The following is a 19,820-nucleotide window of genomic DNA, read 5'->3' on the forward strand; positions in this document are numbered from 1 at the left end:
CGAATTCTGGACCAGGCTTAAGGTCTTGGTGATTACCTTCAAGGCCATATGTGGTCTGGTCCCAGTGTACCTGAAGGACTACCTCTCTGCTTACAACCCTCAAAGAGCTCTGTGTTCTGCCACTTCCAGTCAGCTATTCATCCCTGTCCCCAAGGAAGTCCACTTGACCTCAACCAGGACCAGAGGCTTCTCTGTCCCGGCTTCTACCGGGTAGAACATGCTCCCAGAGAAGATCAGGGCCCCAAAGGAGATAAAATAATTTTGCAGGGCCTGCAATAGGGAGCTCCTTCACCAGGCATTTGGTTGAGGTCAACCAAAACTAACAGCTACAGGGCCCCAATCCTCCCTCCCTGAACACCTGTGATTGATCGTACCACCCATGGGCCTGTTAGATTGTCATAAGCGGAAGGTTTTATCTGTTCATTGTTGTTATTATTGCTACTATTGATTTATTATGATCAGTGAGTTCGATGTATTGTTCTGTTTTGTTCTATATGAACCACCCTGAGATTTACAGGAGAGAGGTATACAAATGCAATACATTAAAAAAAATCTACCGACAAAGATTCGCGCTCCTTGCGTGAAACATCAACATATGGAGCAAGAATCTCTGTTCCCTTCCCCCTCCTGCCCCAATCCCCATCCCCTCTCCTTACCTTCTAACTGTCTTCTGTGGTTGTGCCGGTTCTCCGGAAGCACAGCAGAGGTGGAAGCACAGTGGGGGCCGCTGAACTTTCCAACCTACGTTAGCTCTGGGGCAGCAGAGTCATTATTTCCTGACATGCCCTCCAAGAGATGTTAAGTGAAATAAAGTCGTGCTGGGGAAGGCAGGTTGTCTTCCTCTCCACCATACCAGAGTTTCCTTGATGAGAATTGTGCCTCCTCAGTACTTGCTCTACCGGCTTGGCCACACTCAACTTAATACTGACCAACAGGCAAGAGGTGGTGGATGGGGTGAAGGAGAGGATGACCTCCTTGAATTCCTTTTACAATGGGGATGCATATCTTATACTTTCATAGGGAGGACTTTACTAAACTCAGAGACATGGTGGGAGACCTCACTTGGAGTAATGTGTTCAATTTTCGGCACCCCAAATGAAGAAAGATGTAGAGAAACTGGATCATGTCCAGAGGAGGGCTACAAAGCGGCTGACTATAACCTTCCCTTCCACTCCCTACAACAGGCACCCTGTGAGGTAAGTAAGGCTGAGAGAGCTCTGACAGGACTGATCAGTGAGAACAGCACTTTCTTGGCTGTGACCAGCTCAAGGTCACCCAGATGGCTGCATGTGGAGTAGCAGGAAATCAAATCCGGCTTGCCAGTTTAGAAACCACCCCTCTTCACCACTACAATGCTTCCTAGTGGACTTGCTAACCATCTCCACCCAGACACAGGGAACGTGCTTCCTATTTCCAGTCCACTCCCTGGGAGACTCCTAGATAAGGCAGGATTGTGATGCATTATACCCCCCACCCCAGAAAGTCAATCTAACGCCCAGCTACTGTTTACACACTCCAAACTTTAGCACTGAGAGATTTCCATTCTGTGCAGTCCTTTCTATGGTGATGGCATGAAGAGTTGCTGGTGAAACATCATTTCTGTATTCCTTATATCATGGACTAAAACTACTAGGCCATGGACAAAGTGCCTGGAAAACCCAAAACAACCAGTTGACTCTGGGCATGAAAGTCTTTCAAAATTCCAATTGTGAAATCTTTCTCCTCCTCGTTTGTAGTAGAGGATATGATTTAAAGTAGCGATCCCCAACCTGTGGGCTGCGGACCACATGTGGTCCGTCGACTAATTGGAGGTGGGCCGCGAAGGACGCCTTCTTCCCCCCCCCCAGCCCTTTACAACACACTTCGGGTGTCCTTGTCTCCCATCACTCCCAGATGGGACTATCTCGTTGCAGAGAAACAAGCTCAGGGTTCCCATTGATTTGTCATTGTCATGAGTTAAAATTTCCATGAAAATAAAATGTTCCTTATGTTCATTGTTGTGGCGTGTTTGTATCTTATTTTGAAGGGGTGTTTAAACATGACCATAGCGATCAGAGAGCGTTAGGGCAGTGGTTGAGAGTAGAGGAGTAAACTACCCCCCCCCACCGGGCCTCAGTAAAATTGTCAAGCCTTGAGTGGTCCCTGGTGATAAAAAGATTGGAGACCACTGATTTAAAGCACATTTTATTTTAGCACACCCCTTCTAAGATTCAAGCCCCCATCTTATTCGAATCCTCTTCCATCTTCATCAGTTCTGTGTTCAGTTCCACTGGTGTTGGATGACGGGGTTATAAAAAGAGAAGCAGTTGTCTGAAGTCTTAGTAATGGTTGCCAAATTCCAAGATCTAGAAAGACAATGGGAGTGGGGCCCAAGAAGAACTCACGTTAAGCCGGAAATCCCATGACCACATCTGAACCTCAGGGGTGGGGAGATGGCAGACTCTATGGTACGTCATTCAGCTTGATATTTCTTAGTCTACCTGTCCCAATCTCAGGATTATGGTTTCTTCCTGTAAAAATATGCCACTTACCTGCAGTTGCAATAAATGACATAATATTCAGGTTATTCCAGTGATTCCCAAAGTGGGCGCTACCGCCCCCTGGTGGGTGCTGCAGCGATCCAGGGGGGCGGCGATGGGCCACAGGTGCATTTGGGGGCGGTGAATAACTATTAAAATAAAAATAATAATTTCCAGGGCGCAGAGTAATATTTTTTCTGGAAAGGGGGCAGTAGGCCAAATAAGTTTGGGAACCACTGGTTATTCAATAAACTGGGAATGAACAAAAGCATAACCACGCTTGAATGTTCACTTTCAAAATACAGAATGATAACAATCTAAGAATTCCAACTTCCAGAGGAAGCTTTGAGGAGAAAGTCAGTTGTGATTCATTTTTGAGTCTCGTCAATAAGATATACCAACATATGAATGATTCTCTTCCATTCCACACAATGTCTTCATGAGTCAATGAAGCAAAATTTCTAGAGTGGTGTCTATGACTTTATCCTTGATCTGAGGACAGTCCCTGGCCACCCTATTTTCTTCATATTCAGGGTGGGATGTCATGAAGACTACATAAAAAGATATTCCATTACAATGAACACAAATGTATACAACGGTGACCTGACAGATTATATACTTGTATGTACAAAAAGCTTTTGAGAAGATCCCTCACTGGATCCTGAGTAAACTGATCAGTCATGGGATGAAAGGATGGGTTATCTTATAGATAACAATGGATTAAAAAACAGGAACCCCTGAAATGTTGTTATGGTCCCAGAATCAAGGACAGGAAGCAAAGGGTAGAAGTACATGGGAAGTTGGATGATATCCATCGCCAACTGGATTGAGGCGGGTCAGCTGTTCTAGTTCTATTAGATGTCGGCCATGTTTGACGTGGTCAATCACGAACTGCTAGCTCACTGCCTCGCCGGGATGGGGATACAGGGCAGAGCGTTAAGCTGGATATGCTCCTTTCTCCTTAAACGGACCCAGAGGGTGGCAGTGGGGGATGAGTTCTCATGGTCCTTTAGACCCGGTTGTGGGGTCCCGCAGGGTGCAGTCCTCTCCCCCATGCTATTTAACATCTTTATGCACCCTCTGACCAAGCTGGTACATGTTTATGGGCTGGGATGTCATCAATATGCAGATGACACCCAGCTCTATCTCCTCATGGATGGCCGCCCGGACTCCCCCCCGGAACCATTTGCCAGATGTTTGAAAGCAGTGACTGAGTGGCTTGAGCAGAGCCACCTGAGACAAAACCCCTCCGAGATGGAGGTCCTGTGGCTAGGGGGTAGGGGAGCAGACCTGGAAATGCGTTTACCATTCCTGGCAGGGACGCAACTTACAACCACAACCGAGGTCAGGAACTTAGGTGTGACAATTGACACCTCCCTAACTATGGAGGCTCAGGTCAAAAAAGTAGCAGGCCAGGCATTTTACCATCTTCACCAAGCCCGGCTACTAGTGCCCTATCTGTCCCCCAAACACCTGGCCACGGTGATCCATGTGACGGTCACCTCCAGAATAGATTTCTGTAACTCGCTCAACGCAGGCCTGCCTTTGTCCCTGACAGAATGAAGCTGCTAGGGTCCTCACTGGAACACCATGGAGGACCCATATCCAGCCGGTGCTGAGGCAGTTGCATTGGTTGTCAGTTGATGTCTGGATCCAGTTCAAGGTTTTGGTTTTAACCTTTAAGGCCTTACTCATGTATGTGGGGCCACCTATCGCCCTATGCCCCCCGCAGGGCTTTATGCTCTGCGGGTGAGAATTTATTGGTCGTTCCCAACCTGAGAGAGGCACGCCTGGCCTCGACCAGGGCTAGGGCCTTTTCAGTCCTGGCCCCAACCTGGTAGAATGAGCTCCCGGGTGAGCTGCAGGCCCTGCGGGACCTTGCTGTCTTCCACAGGACCTGCAAAATGGAGCTCTTCTGCCAGGTCTATGGTTGAGGTCAGGTTAGTGCAGGAAGAGCAATAGGGGTCCCCCTGTTGCCAACAATGGACACCATCTGATTTGTCTCTCCCCTCTCCTCCCTCTAGTAGATGAATGGGGGGGAGGTTGAGGGTTCCACCATCTTTACTTGCTGTTGATTGTTGCTGTTATAGTCCTTTTAATGGCGTTTTAATGGGGGTTTTAGATGGACATATATAAACCGCCATGAGCCTTTGAAAGTGGCGGTCAATAAATTGAAGAAATAAATAAATAATAAAATAAGTTCTCACAGGGGAGGGAAGTAAGGGAAGTAAGCCACATAGCACGCAGTACATCGAGGTCCAAACAGAAGGATATTGCAGGATGTTTGGGGGACATTCGTGCAAAGGGTCACCATAACTCAGAAGGGATTAAATGGGGCATCATGCACACACATAGTAGTGTGTCACCTAAAGGCTCAATGATCAAATGCTAGATAGTTTTATAATAAACTTGTAGCCATTTGTAAATTACCCTAAAAGTATTAAGGTGCTACTCTTGGTTATGCTAAATAAATTAGTTAAAACAAGAATGGAGTATGTCTTTATCAGAAAGGTGAGTGAAATGTATTCTAAAGTGAAGATTTAATAGATGTAATTAATGTCTTTCATTATTATATGATTTTTAATTACGGAGATATAATAAAATTAAGAAAGGCTAATGAAAGATATAATTGTGAAATTATTATTTCTAAGAATGGGGTTTTTTGCCCTATTTGTTGACGTGTAAAATTGTGTTTTACCCAAATTGTGGGCAAAAGAAGAAGGGGACGACAGAGAATGAGGTGGCTGGATGGAGTCACTGAAGCAGTAGGTGCAAACTTAAATGGACTCCGGGGAATGGTAGAGGACAGGAAGGCCTGGAGGATCATTGTCCATGGGGTCGCGATGGGTCGGACACGACTTCGCACATAACAACATAACAACAAAATTGTGTTGGGAAAAACTTACATGAGCCTGAATAATAATGTCAGAAATTAATTCTAAACTGTGGCTGGTTTCCATGAATCACAGTAAAGGAGGGAGAAGGGTTCCCTAACCAATAAATTAAATTACATGTAAAACAAAGGAGGGGTGGGGAAATGAAATAATAAAAAAAATTAGGTGAAGTGGTAAAACCAATAATAAAATTCAGAAATAATACAAACATTGTGCCTGAGTTATGTGTATAATGAATGGATTAAAGCCACATGAACAAACAATGGAGAATAAAACAATGACCCAAAGCAAATAAATGCCCTTCAAAATAAAACAATGAATTCATACACAGGCACACACACACACGAAGCAAAAGTGAGTGAAAATGAGCTCTGCAGACTTCTTTCCTGAATGCCTCCATCTGAATGACTGCAGTCCAAATTTAAAGGCCAATATGTTCGAAGTCAGAATAAGGATCACCCCAGGCTGGCACTACAGGTGAAAGGTTTAGAGATCAGGTATATGGCTGAAAGTCCATAGACACTGGAGAAAGGGTGGGAAGGAGGCATCCTAACAGAGAGAAATGGGCCAAGATGGACACCTTCAGCAGACTGGGGGGGAGGGGGGTCAAATATCACAAATTTGCTCACCTGTGTGATGGTTAGACATGCTTGGGTGTCTGCAGTTCAGAAAGGGACTTGTGAGAAGTCAGCAAAGAAGTCCTGCTCAGCCACAGCGAGATCCTTGACTTATTGAGCCATGCAAAGAGTAATGTCTTCCCATGAATCCTTCTTGCCTTCTGCAAGAAAAAGTTTCACCCCCTCTGGAACAGCTGGTCACTCTGTAAATATTAGAAGTTTCTGTTGTTACATTTTCATAGCTGGAATAAGCATAATTGTTACCTTTTCCGTATCTCTTTTCTCACAAACGACATCTGCCAGGGCAGGTAAGAATACCTTTCTCTCCCCCCCCCTCCCTTGTGACCCTGTTTGTATACAAATTGTACTAAGTCTCCTCTAACCTCGAGGGGTAAAATCCCAAAGGGGATTTTGGGTATGATCCACAACTCAGAAAATGTCATATTTTTTTCTTCTCTTATGTATTGTCCTGTTGGATTTCTACTTGTTACTGTTAATCAGGCAATTCGGGAATCTCCCTTTTGTGAAATGGCTACATCTAGGCAGTTAGAAGGTTAATTGTCTGGGGAAGGGATGGAGTGAAGACCACTCCACTATTTTCTAGGACAGCTTCTTTAGGAAGGGGGTCTGCTTATGTATTCCAAATGCTGATATCTGTGGAGTTCTTCTGGTGCCCTTTAACATGGATAATCCAGATGGAAGCAATAGAATTTGCTTCTTCAGGCTCAGACCCAAATTGCCCCCTCAATTGCCTGAAACCTAATGAATGTCCAGAAAACTGGATGTAATCTTTTAAAGTGGGCTCCACTGGGGTCTTATTCAAATTACCTAATGCAGAAACGTGTGCAATCTGGTTTCTCCCTCCCTCTGATTTTGAGTCATTTGGACACACCGTTTTCCAAGAAATCTGCCTTTTCTTTTAAAAGGGGGTGATTGCATTACAACGCCATTTCTAACTTTTAAAAAAGCAGTTGTTCAGCATTACACAGCAATGTTATAGTGTTATAATTTTATAACTACCAATGGTTAGGGTTCTTTAAAAATTACATTCAGGACACTTTAGGGGAAATGAATGTCACAGAATCGTGGGCTTAAGAGGCACAATACAGACAAAAGTGCAAGCAGGCACCATTTTGCAAAAAACACATTTTTTCAGAGGAAGGGGGGAAAGCATGATGGGAAAAAGCCTTTTTTGGGCTCAGGATGGAAAGCATGTCACCAATTTCAGCCTGGGAAATAAGGAGAGGAAAGCCCAAATGTGAAAACACTAATCGATCTGAAGCATCCAATGGAAATCCAAAGCCCATTTAACTTATCGCAGGACCATCAAGTCCTTCACAGTTTGTGGGAGCTGGTAATTTGGAAGAGACTCCTCCACTCTGAGAGTCAGGGCTCCTAATGTGAGGCCAAGGAATTTCATTTCTGTACCAACTTGCTGGGCCCTTCCCTATTGGCTTCGAATCTTGTGCGCCTAATTAGACAGAGGACTTCTCTAATTATTTCACACGTCTTTGAATCAATACATTAAAAAACTGACAAGGGAAACTAGACGAGACTTGCTAGGGAATTCAAGATAGAGCTGGGAATAAAATGGATTTAAATATATTATAATTACATGCACATCAAAAAATGTGAAAAGCATTGGTAAAAGATATGTATATGGTGTAATCCAGCAAATCTAAAATCAACAATAACAGATGGAAACACGAAGAAGAAAAACCAGGTGTGGTTAACCTCAAGGGGTCTTCCTCAGTCGTGAAATGAGCTAAAATGCACTTTGTTGTTGTTAGGTGCGAAGTCGTGTCCGACCCATCGCGGCCCCATAGACAATGATCCCCCAGGCCTTCCTGTCCTCTACCATTCCCCTATGTCCATTTAAGTTTCCACCAACTGCTTCAGTGACTCCATCCAGCCACCTCATTCTGTGTCGTCCCCTTCTTCTTTTGCCCTCAATTGCTCCCAGCATTAGGCTCTTCTCCAGGGAGTCCTTCCTTCTCATGAGGTGGCCAAAGTATTTGAGTTTCATCTTCAGGATCTGGCCTTCTAAGGAGCAGTCAGGGCTGATCTCCTCTAGGACTGACCGGTTTGTTCGCCTTGCAGTCCAAGAGACTCTCAGGAGTCTTCTCTAGCACCAGAGTTCAAAAGCCTCAATTCTTTGATTCTTGGCCTTCCTTATGGTCCAACTTTCACAGCCGTACATTGCAACTGGGAAGACCATCCTTGATTAGATGCACTTTAGTTGGCTTGGGGATGTCTCTGCTTTTTAGGATGCTGTCTAGATTTGCCATAGCTTTCCTTCCCAGAGCAAGCGTCTTTTAATTTCCTTGCTGCAATCCCCATCTGCAGTGATCTTGGAGCCCAGGAAAATAAAATCTGTCACTACCTCCATTTCTTCCCCCTCTATTTGCCAGGAATTGAGAGGGCCGGATGCCATGATCTTAGTTTTCTTGATTTTTTCTTTCAAGCATAGGTAAAGCTTTCTTTGCAGTGTAGGTAAAGCCATGTAATCTTCACCATTTCCAGCGATGAAAAAGTCAAGTGGCACTGTTTCTGACAAGGCTCCTAGGGGTGGGTCTTCATTATATAGGCAACTTTCAATGCTAGTTTGCCTAGGTGCTATTTGGAAAAGGTCTAATTCAGATTTCGTGCATACTTGTGAGCCGTTGTGAATAAAAGCCATTGCAGTTTAAAATATATTTCTGGGGCTTGGAGGCCATCTTCCTACACTTCTCTTTGCCTTCCACTTCTGAGGTGGCCCCCCCTTAACAACCTTCCTTTTAGCAGGTGGCTGAGGTCCAGTAAATTGCACACGTGATGCTTTTCTTTTAACCCCTTGCTTTCTTGGAAGGTACATAAGGCCTGACCCATCTTGTGGCCCAAGCAGACTCACTCTATTCAGAACAGCTTAAAAACATGACCTACAAGGTTTTTAGCAAGATTTAGCAAAGAGGGACAAATTTTCGAAAAAGGCTCCGGAATATGCCTCCTATCCCTGCCCCATACATAACCGGGGCTCCATGGTAACCAGGGAGAGCATCACCGGCTTGGTTCTTGTAATAATTCTTATTAAGTTCTGGGTCTCCATAGTTTTTTAGGATGACCATCCTGGTGAGCTTAAAAGAGGAGGCTTTTCCGAGGATGAAAGTGAAGCTTCACAATCACCTTACCAAAACAAAATGTTCTTGTTCTAGTCAGTCTTAATTTCAGTAGTGATGGTATCTATGTGATGCTTATTCACAGGGATCTAATGAGGCTTGTCATAGATGTTGTTGATATAGTCATCAGTCTCCCCACGGACAGGAATACAGCGCTGTAATGGTATATACACATCACCAACAATTTGGTGATCCACACTCTCTATGTAAATATACAATGTTTTGAACCCCCCTGTGATGTCCACTGTGAAGCGTACTTTTTGGACAGACTTATGCGGAACTAACCCTAAAAAGACCCTTGGAGAGGAATAGCAAAAATGAGAGTGGTTTAGAGCAACTTGTAAAGAACCCTAAGTGGTTTAAGTATCTTCTCATCCAACAAGTAGGAAAAGAAGGGCTAAATCAAGCAAGACCTGGAAAACAAGCATGTCTACTTTGGGATGAAGCATAGTATTATGAAGTCCACCGGCAGTGCTAGACCACCCAAAAATGGATTCCCACAGGGAACATTTCCCCAAAGAAGCTAATTCAGCAGAGACACTGGTGATCCTGGCTCTGTTCTGGACCACTGTGAGCATGGCAGCTTCACCAGCAACTTTTGCTTCTTTGAGCATTGCAGGACGAGTAAGGAGATCCTGGATTGGTCCCAACTCAGGTCCCCAAAATACTGGTGAGTCTGCCTCAGAAAGAGAGGGGGTGGTTGCCAGTTCCTGTCTGGTCCAAAGGGAGAAGGTGTAGGTGAAATCGCAACATTGGATGGTTGTGATATGACAAAAACAACAATTGATCCTGGGGATCTTTGGCTGGTTTTGTTTGAAATTCCAAGTGACTGTGGTGCATTGAGTCCAAAGGAAAACACAGCCTTTTCCTGTATAAAGAATGGCTGAGCTGTTTTCCTGGGTCATGTCACAAGGACACTGACCCTGGTTATTCTTGAGTGGGATGAGGCATGGGGGGTGTCCCTCAAGACAAAGTTGAAGGATTCCTTGTCTGGACATCCTTCAGTATTCACTGTTTGCCAACCCAGGGGGTCGATCTGTCTTGGTGATTGTTGTCCCTGGAATAAAGGTTGTCTCCTAAGCTGGTCTGAAGCCCAAGAGGAATGATTGGGTAAACTGGAAAAATATCTTGTGATGATATAGTAGTTTGGAATAATTTCAAGCGCTGCAGTTCAGCCTTTGCACGCACAAGTTTCCACCCGGCCTCTAAGCCTGCTTTTTGGGTGTTAGAGCGGCTTTCATAAACTGCTATTCAGATATGACCTTCAGGAGTGTATCACAGAATCATAGAATCATAGAGTTGGAAGGGGCCATACATGCCATCTAGTCCAACCCCCTGCTCAATGCAGGATCAGCCCTAAGCATCCTAAAGCAACTGATTTGGTCTTCAATGTACCTGATTAGGTCTTCAATGGGAGTTGAACTTATCCCAGGTGCTAACGCGAGAGGAATGTTCTTCCGCAAGGATCAAAGCCCTTTTACAAAAACTGAAACATCCTTTTCTACAGTCTGTTCCCACGTGAACGTGACTGAGATGGTGGCATGCTCTTTGTTGGAGATAGCAGATAAAGATGTTTTGATTGGATTGCCCATTTGGATATTTGATCAGTAGCATAAGATAATTTATTGGCTCGATCTTCAATGTTTGCGGCATCCATTAATTACATTCCTTTGCCTACAGAACAAGCCAATCTGATAATTCTCTCATAGCTCTTTCATGTTCTTTCTTTCTGTAACTCACTGTACGTTGGCCTGCCCTTATCCTTGATCTGAAAACTGCAATTGGTATAGAAAACGGCAGACAGAATCCTCACAGTATCACTTTGGAGGTCCCACATCCGGCCCATTCTCCGGCAGTTTCAATGGCTCCCAGTTGAATTCCAGAACAGGCTTAAGGTGTTGGCCCAGTATACATGAGGGGCCCCCTCTTCACCTACACTCCTCAAACAGCCTTGTGCTCAACTACCTCCAACCTCCTGGTGGTCCCTGGCCCCAAGGAAGCCCGCTTGACTTCAACCAGGGCCAGAGCTTTCATCATTCTGGCCCCCACCTGGTGGAAGGAAATTTCCCAGAGGAAATCGAGCCCTGACAGAACTTAAACAGTTCCACAGGGCCTGCAAAAGTGAGCTCCTCCACCAGGGATTTGGTTGAAGTTGAGGTCTACCCAAACCATTGCTTCCAATTGGCCCCCAAGCCCCCCCCTACTATGACTGCCATTAATCTGCCTAACCCACTGGGTCCCAGTAAGAGTTGAGCTGAGGCTCTTTTAGAGTTCCATCATTCGCCAATGTTATTGTTGTTATCATGTTAAGGTTATTGTTGTTATAATGTCATTACTGTTATCACCTGTTGTTATCATATGTTAACTGTAACTTTTTCCTGTTTCCTGTAAACAAACCTGAGCCTTAGGGGAGGGCAGTATATAAATATAATATAATATAATTAATTAATTATGTACACTTTCACAAACATTAAATCATCTAGTGAATCCGTGGTAACTAGGCGTCAAATAGGGAGCACATTTTGTCAAGATATAATGAGTGTTGAGACCTCTTAAGTCCACCCTTATTCTCTCTGGGTTCAAAGTGACTGTTTCCTCCTGCCATTAAAAGATATCAGCAGCTGTGAAGCAACTAAGGTGCCTTTAGCTTGAAAACAACACCCTCGCCATGTAGGATTGTCCTCCTACAGAATGATGAGACTATCCCCAGCATCGTGTGTTTTTTGAGGTTTTTAAATTATAAAAGCATATCTGATGGAGATTTTAAGTCCTCACAACCCAGAGGAATCAGGACATCAGTTTTTCTAAGGCAACCATTCCAGTTTGACTTCTCACTCTGAGAAGGAAGACAGTGGAGACCCCCAAAGCTTTTACTTAAAGCTGGGATTTTATTTTGTCCCAGACTGTATTGCCATTGCCCTAACCCAGGGGTAGTCAACTTGTGGTCCTCCAGATGTTCATGGACCACAAACGCTGACAGGGGCTCATGAGAATTGTAGTCCAGGAACATCTGGAGGACCACAGGTTGACTACCCCTGCCCTAACCAACCCTAAAGTTCATTTTCCACATTGTTGCCCACTCACCCAGCTTGTGGAGATCCTCTTGGGGGTCTTCACAGTCTGTCTTGGTTTTTACCCTCCAGAATAATTTCATGTCATCTGCAAACTTGGTCAATCCGCTACTCGCCCCTCATTCCTGATTCCTGATATTTAACCAGTTTTAAATCTCTAAGAGAGCCTGTCTTCATGCTGTGGCTGATGGATTTACTCAGGAACCTTGGCGAGGTCCCTTGCCAAAAGCCTTTTGAAAGTTCAAGTATATGATATCTCCTAGGTCAACATTATCTACATTTTTGTTCATTGAAGAGAATAGGATGGTCAGGAACTGTCCGCAGATCAAGGATAAAATCAAAGACACCACTCCAGAAAATTTGCATCAACTTTTTATTGTTTCGTGAAGACATTGTGTGGAATGGAAGAGAATCATTTGTTTTTTGATACGAGTACTTTACCGGCAAGACTCAGATATAAATCGAAATTGCGGACCACCGGAGGGAAATCTCTGGAATTTGGAATTCTTGAATTGTTTTCATTCTGTGGTTGGAAAGTGAACATTGAAAGCTAGTTATACTTATGGTAATTCCAAGTTTATTGAATACCCTGGAAAATGTGGTTATTTATTTCAGCTGAGGGTATGGGGCACATTTTCTATGGACGTAAGCATAACTCTGAGTTTGGGACAAAGACACTGGAAAACATTAAGCTCTGAGATGGTTTTGTATTTGCTGCCCTATATAAGTCACCTTTGGACACCACTCCTGTTCTCCTTTTATCTTTGGCCATTTGACAAACACCACTAAGATTCTAGAAGACTGCTTCTCTCTTGACTTCAATGTCCTACAACACTGGTGAAAGTGAAAATAGAAGTTTTCTTTGTCTGGGGAAGATGGAAGAGATTTGCAAGAGGAAGTGGGCTCTAATCTAAGAAGGAGCTTGCTGAAATAAAATATTTGATCTCTCATGAAGCTGTAGTGTGTGTCTGTGCTGTCATGTTCCTTCTGCTTTATGGTGAGCCTAGGAATTCATGCAGACTATGATGAATAGGGGTCATGGCTTCCTTGATGGAGTCAATCCATCTCATCTGCTGTCTTCCTCTTTTCCTGCTGACTTCATCTTCCCCTAGCTTGATTGTCCTTTCCAGTGACTTTTGCCTTCTCATGATGTGCCCAAAGTAGGTTTAAGGGACAGTTCAGGCTTGATATGATCAAGAACCCATGCATTTGTTGTTTTTGTACCAAGATATTTGTACAATTTTTTCCCATCACCACATTGTGAATGTGCCTGTTCTCTCTACTTCATGTTTATAGAATTGCTAATACAGAATTATTATGTGCCAATGTGCCTTACAAATTCAATGTGGATGGGTCAAGGCCAAATTTTTCAGTGGTAAAAAGAAAATTTCTCATGTCTCCCACTTTTACTGCTTTCCATATGTAGATAAGTGGATAGAGCTGGGAACCCTCCATAGATCCTCCAGAAGGCCTATGCCTAATTCTTAGATTGGCCCTACCTGAACTTTGGGATGGTAGGAAGAAATGTATTTCTCTGGCCGCCTTTTACTGGATGAAATTGAAAAACTAATCCAAGAACTAAAACTTGGCAAAACTCCAGGCCCCGATGGAATACCAGTTGAGCTATTTCATCTAAACTCTGGTGGAAGCAACTCCTGGCTGTCCTTTTTACAGCTGATGACCAATCGGGAATGTTCCCTGAATCCTGGCTTAACTCAATCATTGTACATATTTATAAAAAGGTGGTTCCAGCTCCCCAGAAAATTACCATCCTATTAGCTTTCTATCTATCACCAGCAAAATGTATGCCAAACATCTAGAAAATAAGCTATTAGATTGGGTGACTTCAAATGACCTAATTGGCCCCAAACAAATTGTCTTTAGTAAAAATTGTTCTACTTTAGACCACTGCTTAACTCTTTATTCTCTTGCAGACAAATATCTTCATACAGGTAGGAGGAAACTCTATGCAGCTTTTGTTGACCGCAAGGGTGCATTCGACTCTATCTCCAGATGTTTACTATGGAGAAAATTGCAAGATTTTAATATTGATTTGCGCCTATTACTACTTCTAATGAACCTCCATTCCAAAAATACCTGCAAGATTAAATTTACAGGAAAAGTGTCATTTAACTAATCAAATCCCCATTCTAAGTGGAGTTAAACAAGACTCATAAATGGTCATCCTCCCAAACTAGATAAACTGCCAATCCCATTTCTTCTATATACTGATGACACCGTTTTGCTTACATGTTCCAGAATTGGTCTGAATAGATATCTGAACGCTTTTTTGAATATGAATTTTGTCCACTCAATGACCTATTGATTAACTTTGAAAAAACCAAAATGATGGTCTTTGCACAGAAGTGGTCTCCCTCAAATTGCCGTGTTGCTGGTCACCAAATTGTGATATGGCAACTTGGAAGCAAGGTCACCAAATTGAACAGGTCAAATGGACCAAACATAGAAATAGGATTATTTTGCAGGCTAACTGTTCCATTACCCATCTAAACCGTTTTTTCTTCCATAAAGGTAATCAGTTTGTCCCAGCTGCCTGTCATGTATTTGACTCAAAAATTCTTCCCCAAATCTGGCAGATTTTGGGAACTACAAATTGTATCCCTTATTCCTCACTATGTCTTGAAATCGGCCATCATTTTCTCAAAACTAAGTCCTGTATTTCCACCTTCTATCTTGACTTGTTGTTGTTGTTAGTTGCAAAGTCATGTCTGACCCATAGCGACCTCATGGACAATGATCCTCCAGGCCTTCCTGTCCTCTACCATTCCCCGGAGTCCATTTAAGTTTGCACCTACTGCTTCAGTGACTCCATCCAGCCACCTCATTCTCTGTCATTGTCCCCTTCTTCTTTTGCCCTCGATCGCTCCCAGCATTAAGCTCTTCTCCAGGGAGTCCTTCCTTCTCATGAAGTGGCCAAAGTATTTGAGTTTCATCTTCACAATCCTGACTTCACTTCAACAAATTGGCATTGACCACAATTACATTTCATCTCTGAATGAGTCTTCCATTATGTGCCATATTAAACAAAGTCTCCTTGATCAGGAATTTCAAAAAAACCATCCAACTGTTCCAGCAACTTTTTCTCCCTGTGCTCTTGGTCTCCAAGTGAAGCATGGGATAATGCCAGCTTATTTCTATAACATGGCAAATCCCTTTTATTACAGAGAGTTTTCGCTTGCTCGGCTCAACACCTTTCCATCCAAAGAATTACAAGGGAGATTTTTCAAGATTCCTTTTGAAAATATACTATGCCCTTGTGAATCAAATTCTCCTGATACTATTCAACATATCTTACTTTATTGTCCCTCGTTTATGGACCAGCGAAGGCATATTTTATACCAAATTGGAGAAACCATTCTAAAGGTGTCCCTACGGGTGGCTCTGGGGATGAAGTGGGAAGCACTTTTCCTCTATCTGGGTGGAGCTCATTAACAAGTTCACTAGGAAGTGTGTATGTGTAGAGTCCTAGAAAACCCATAAAACAGGACCATCAGGTCCAATAGTTTTGATTCATGGGGGGGCCATTTGCCAAAAAATGCTGCATATTGAGTTCCTCTACCTTAATCCCTTCCCCACCAGACCACTGTTAGATAGCTCCCGAGCCAAGTGACATTGAAGGCCAGGTTGGTGTAGTGGTTAGGAGTGCAGACTTTTAATCTGGTGAGCCAGGTTCAATTCTGCACTCTCCTACATGCAGCCAGCTGGGTGACCTTGGGTTCCCCACAGCACTGATCAAATTGTTCTGACCATGCAAGAATATCAGGGCTCTCTCAGCCTCATCCACCTCACAAGGTGCCTGTGATGGGGTGAGGAAAGGGAAGGTGATTGCAAAATGCGTTGAGACTCCTTTAGGTAGAGAAAAGTAGCATATAAGAACCAACTTTACTTCTTCCTCCTCCAACCCCCATTATTAGGTATTTTGGGTGGATGGCTGTTTGTGTGTTAATTACCACTGAGTTCTGTATTATAGTGTTGTTATGTCCTGTTTTTAATGGGGTTTATACTTGGATTTTTAACAAAGGAATATTGTAACCAGCCAATAGCCAGTTCCAGGACTGGCAGGGAATAAATCCAATGATGATGATGATGATGATGATGAATAGCCTAGATCTCTGCTTAACAGCTCCATAGGGTGTAATGGAAGCAAATATATTTGGCATTCTTGCCGAATCAAAAGCTCAATATTGGGCAGCCGAAGCAAATCAGAGCTGAAGCAAATGAATGGTTCGGCAGCCAAACCAAAACAGAGAATCTAGGGCCTTTTCTGCACACAAAAGACGATGCACTTTCCATGCACTTTAGAAGTTGATTTTCCTGTTCCGCGCAAGAAAATCCAGTTTCCAAAGCACATTGAAAGTACATTATCCTATGTGTGCAGAATGGGCCTTGGATCAGCTAAAAAATTCCAATAGTATCCTGAAAAAATATTTACATGAAAGTGTTGGGGTATTCCTTGTTTGCTACTCGCTTTTTCATACAGTCGATCTAGCACAAGGGTCCTACATTCTTGCTCTCTTCATCCCTTCTCCTGAGATTTATGGCTATCGGTGAAACTAGACAGTGGCTATTGGACGAAAGGGACAGCATATCAATACCATGGTAGAGCAGGATGGAAGTTAAGGGATGTGCTATTCGGATTCAGAATCACCCAAATCAATATCGATTCGGGCAAATCAATATCGATTCGGCCAATTCGAATCTCAAAACGGTCTGAATCGCAGTCCTACGGCATTCGAATCGGCATTCGAATGGGAACTTCCAAGTTCCCAGCATATTTTACAATAGTGGCATGGGAGTAACTTCTTTGGAAGTCCCTAATATTGGACTCCTTCATCCAATCTTCTTGAAACTTACAGGGGAGTCAGGGAAGGCCCTCCCAGAGCAACCTTACAAGTTTAAAGAAGATGGGACTAAGGAATCCAATCTTAGGGATGTCCAAAGAGGATGCCCCCATATCACCATTGTAGTCTATGCTGGGAACAAAGTTAAGACTAAATCTCCATTGTATCCATGGGGCAGATAGGGGCACCCTATTTCAGAGCCCCTAGGATTGGACCCCCTGGTGAAATCTTCTTGAAATTTGCAGGAACATCAGGGAATACATTCCCTGAGATACCCTGCAAGTTTGAGGGATGTACTTTACACCGCATCCCACCCAGCCCCCAGGAAATGCAGGGGCAGGATTTCCAATGCAAGTCAAGGGTACAATTGACTTGCATTGGCTCTGAAGCAATTCGGATTGATCTGAATCGATTCGGCCAAACCCAAATTGCTCCGAATCAATTGAATCCGAAACCAAATTGGTCCGAAATGGGTTCATCCAAACACGAATCTGTCAGAATCAAGCCCAACGTGCACAACCCTAGACGGGACCCACCTCCAACAACCTAATAACGGTCATGAAAAGAATATATAAAGAACCTCATTCATCTCCTCTTACCTCCTGAAGATCTGTAACTGTCTCATTGGCCATGGGAGAGATATTGTACTCAAGAGGCATGGGGGAAGCTTCATTGATTTTCTCTGGCTTGCTGATGTTTTCAGAAGCACTTCTCGCTTCTCCTTCTTCAGGCATCTTGCCATCCTGTAAAGAAAACATTCAGTTCAGTGGGTATGTGGGAGATTTTAATATGACTTCCCCTTCTGATCTTGGGCTGTGCAAACTCAGGGCATACTTTCCAGTGCAATTCTAAAAACAACATCACTGAGTAATAAAGCATTACTCAGGGGTCTCTCAGATGGAAAGAGCCTGCCTGAGTCCTGGACTGAAGAAACTACACCCAGGAGGTCCCTTCCAATTCTATGATTCTATTATTCTAATCCACATCCCAGGTCCGTCCTTCTTCCCAGACCCCGTTCTTTAGCTGTTTTACCTTCCGGAGGTTGGCCAGCTGAGTGGCTGGCTCTTCTTCTGACTGGAAGGAGGAGGGAGAGGCTGTTGGGGAAGCATCCCCTACCTTATTGGTCTTTCCACTAAAGAATCCCATGTTTCAAGCCAATTGGGGCAAAGGTTCTAATGTTACAGGCTCCACAAGAAGCTTCCCCAGTTATGTATTTCCACACCCACAAAAATGGCAAAGAATGAAGAGGGATGGGTGTGAGAACTCTGTGGCTCCTCCATTTAAAAATTACATTCGAAAGGAGAATTTCCTTTGTTGCAGAAAGCTGTAAGGACATGGCCTTTTGAACAGATGGATGACAAGAGGTCTGCCATTATAGCAAGGCAGTGAATGTGTTCTACTGTTCTGGGAAATCCCTATACTGACCGTAACCTGCCATTTCCACATATATCTTAAGCTCAGCAATTTCTTCATTGACATCCCTAAGTCCCACCCCACCCTCTCTCACTTGTTTCAGGTTTGGGAGCTGCTTGCTGATCAAATCCTGCAACCGTTCCTTGGAGATCATGGGAGTGCTTGTTCCTTCTTCCTTGTATTGGTTGACAGTGTTGCCCATAGTCAGCTCCTGCAATGGCTCCTTTGAGACCATCCCGTCCTTCTTCCATTGGTTGACAGTGTCAGAGATAGTCAGCAGGGCTGATTCCAGTGGAGTCAGAGACATCTTGAGTTGGCTGCCAAACAAGAAAAACCATACTCACATCTGTATAGGAGGCTGGCAAAGTTCACTTGAGCACCCCTCTGGACTAGTTCCTTCTCAACAAAGGTGTATATTGAGAAATTATCTCCAGAGGAAGTATACCCCACATGGAAAAGCGAAGCCAACCTCCTCTTTCCTTTGCACACGAGCTAAACTGAAGACATCTAGCTGCTCCCTTTAAAGGAAATATCTGTATGCTCTGTGATACCACCCTTGGCCTGACCCGACATTAATGGGGTAAGTTCTCTCATACTGTTGCATTTAGAAGAAGAGAAGAGTTAGTTTTCATACCCCACTTTTCAGTACCCAAAGAAGTCTCAACGTGGCTTAGAATAGCCTATCTGTTCTGTCCCCATAACAGACGCCATGTGTGTTAGATGAGGTTGAGAGAGCTATGAGACTGCTCTGTGAGAATAGCTTTAACAAGACTGTAAGAAGCCCAGAATCACTCAGCTGGCTGTATTTGGAGGATTGGGTATTCAAACTGAGGTCAACATATTAGGAGCTGTCACTCTTCACCACTATACTATAAATGGATTTAAGCTTTCAGTTAGTGCCATGGGATTTATTCTTTGGCACCATAGGGGTTTTTAATGGGTGTTTTAGTGGGTTAAGATTGTATTTTATTGGTGGGGTTTAGCGTTACCCCCCGTGAGCCAGTTTACTGACAGTGGCCCTAAAGAAGTCCGCCTGGTCTCGACCAGGGCCAGAGCATTCTCTCTTCCAGCCCCCACCTGATGGAACAAGCTCCCGGCGGAGATCAGAGCCCTGAAGGAGCTTAAACAGTTCCGCAGGGCCTGCAAAAGGGAGCTCTTCCACCAGGCATTTGGTTGAGACCAGACATAACCAACAGCGACCAAAGGGCCCGTGCTCCCCTCCACCCCTCACTCAGAACACCACCTATACACTCTGGACCTGTTTGTATTGTTGCACTGTTGTATTGTTT

General features: G+C 43.9%; 1 protein-coding gene across 1 annotated transcript in view; it reads right to left on the bottom strand.

Moving 5' to 3' along the window:
• Positions 1 to 2,210: 2,210 nt before the first annotated feature.
• The window catches only part of LOC143835950 (uncharacterized), a 28,480-nt gene continuing 10,870 nt past the window's right edge, over positions 2,211 to 19,820 (bottom strand). Inside the window, exons 2-5 of the mRNA XM_077334501.1 lie at positions 18,626 to 18,848; positions 17,718 to 17,861; positions 12,698 to 12,779; positions 2,211 to 2,269 (exon numbers count right to left, since the gene is read on the bottom strand). Coding sequence (XP_077190616.1) covers positions 2,211 to 2,269; positions 12,698 to 12,779; positions 17,718 to 17,861; positions 18,626 to 18,848 — 508 coding nt within the window. The remainder of the gene's footprint in view (positions 2,270 to 12,697; positions 12,780 to 17,717; positions 17,862 to 18,625; positions 18,849 to 19,820) is intronic.

The sequence above is a fragment of the Paroedura picta genome, chromosome 1 (assembly GCF_049243985.1).
Source record: "Paroedura picta isolate Pp20150507F chromosome 1, Ppicta_v3.0, whole genome shotgun sequence".
Classification (NCBI taxonomy): Eukaryota; Metazoa; Chordata; class Lepidosauria; order Squamata; family Gekkonidae; genus Paroedura; species Paroedura picta.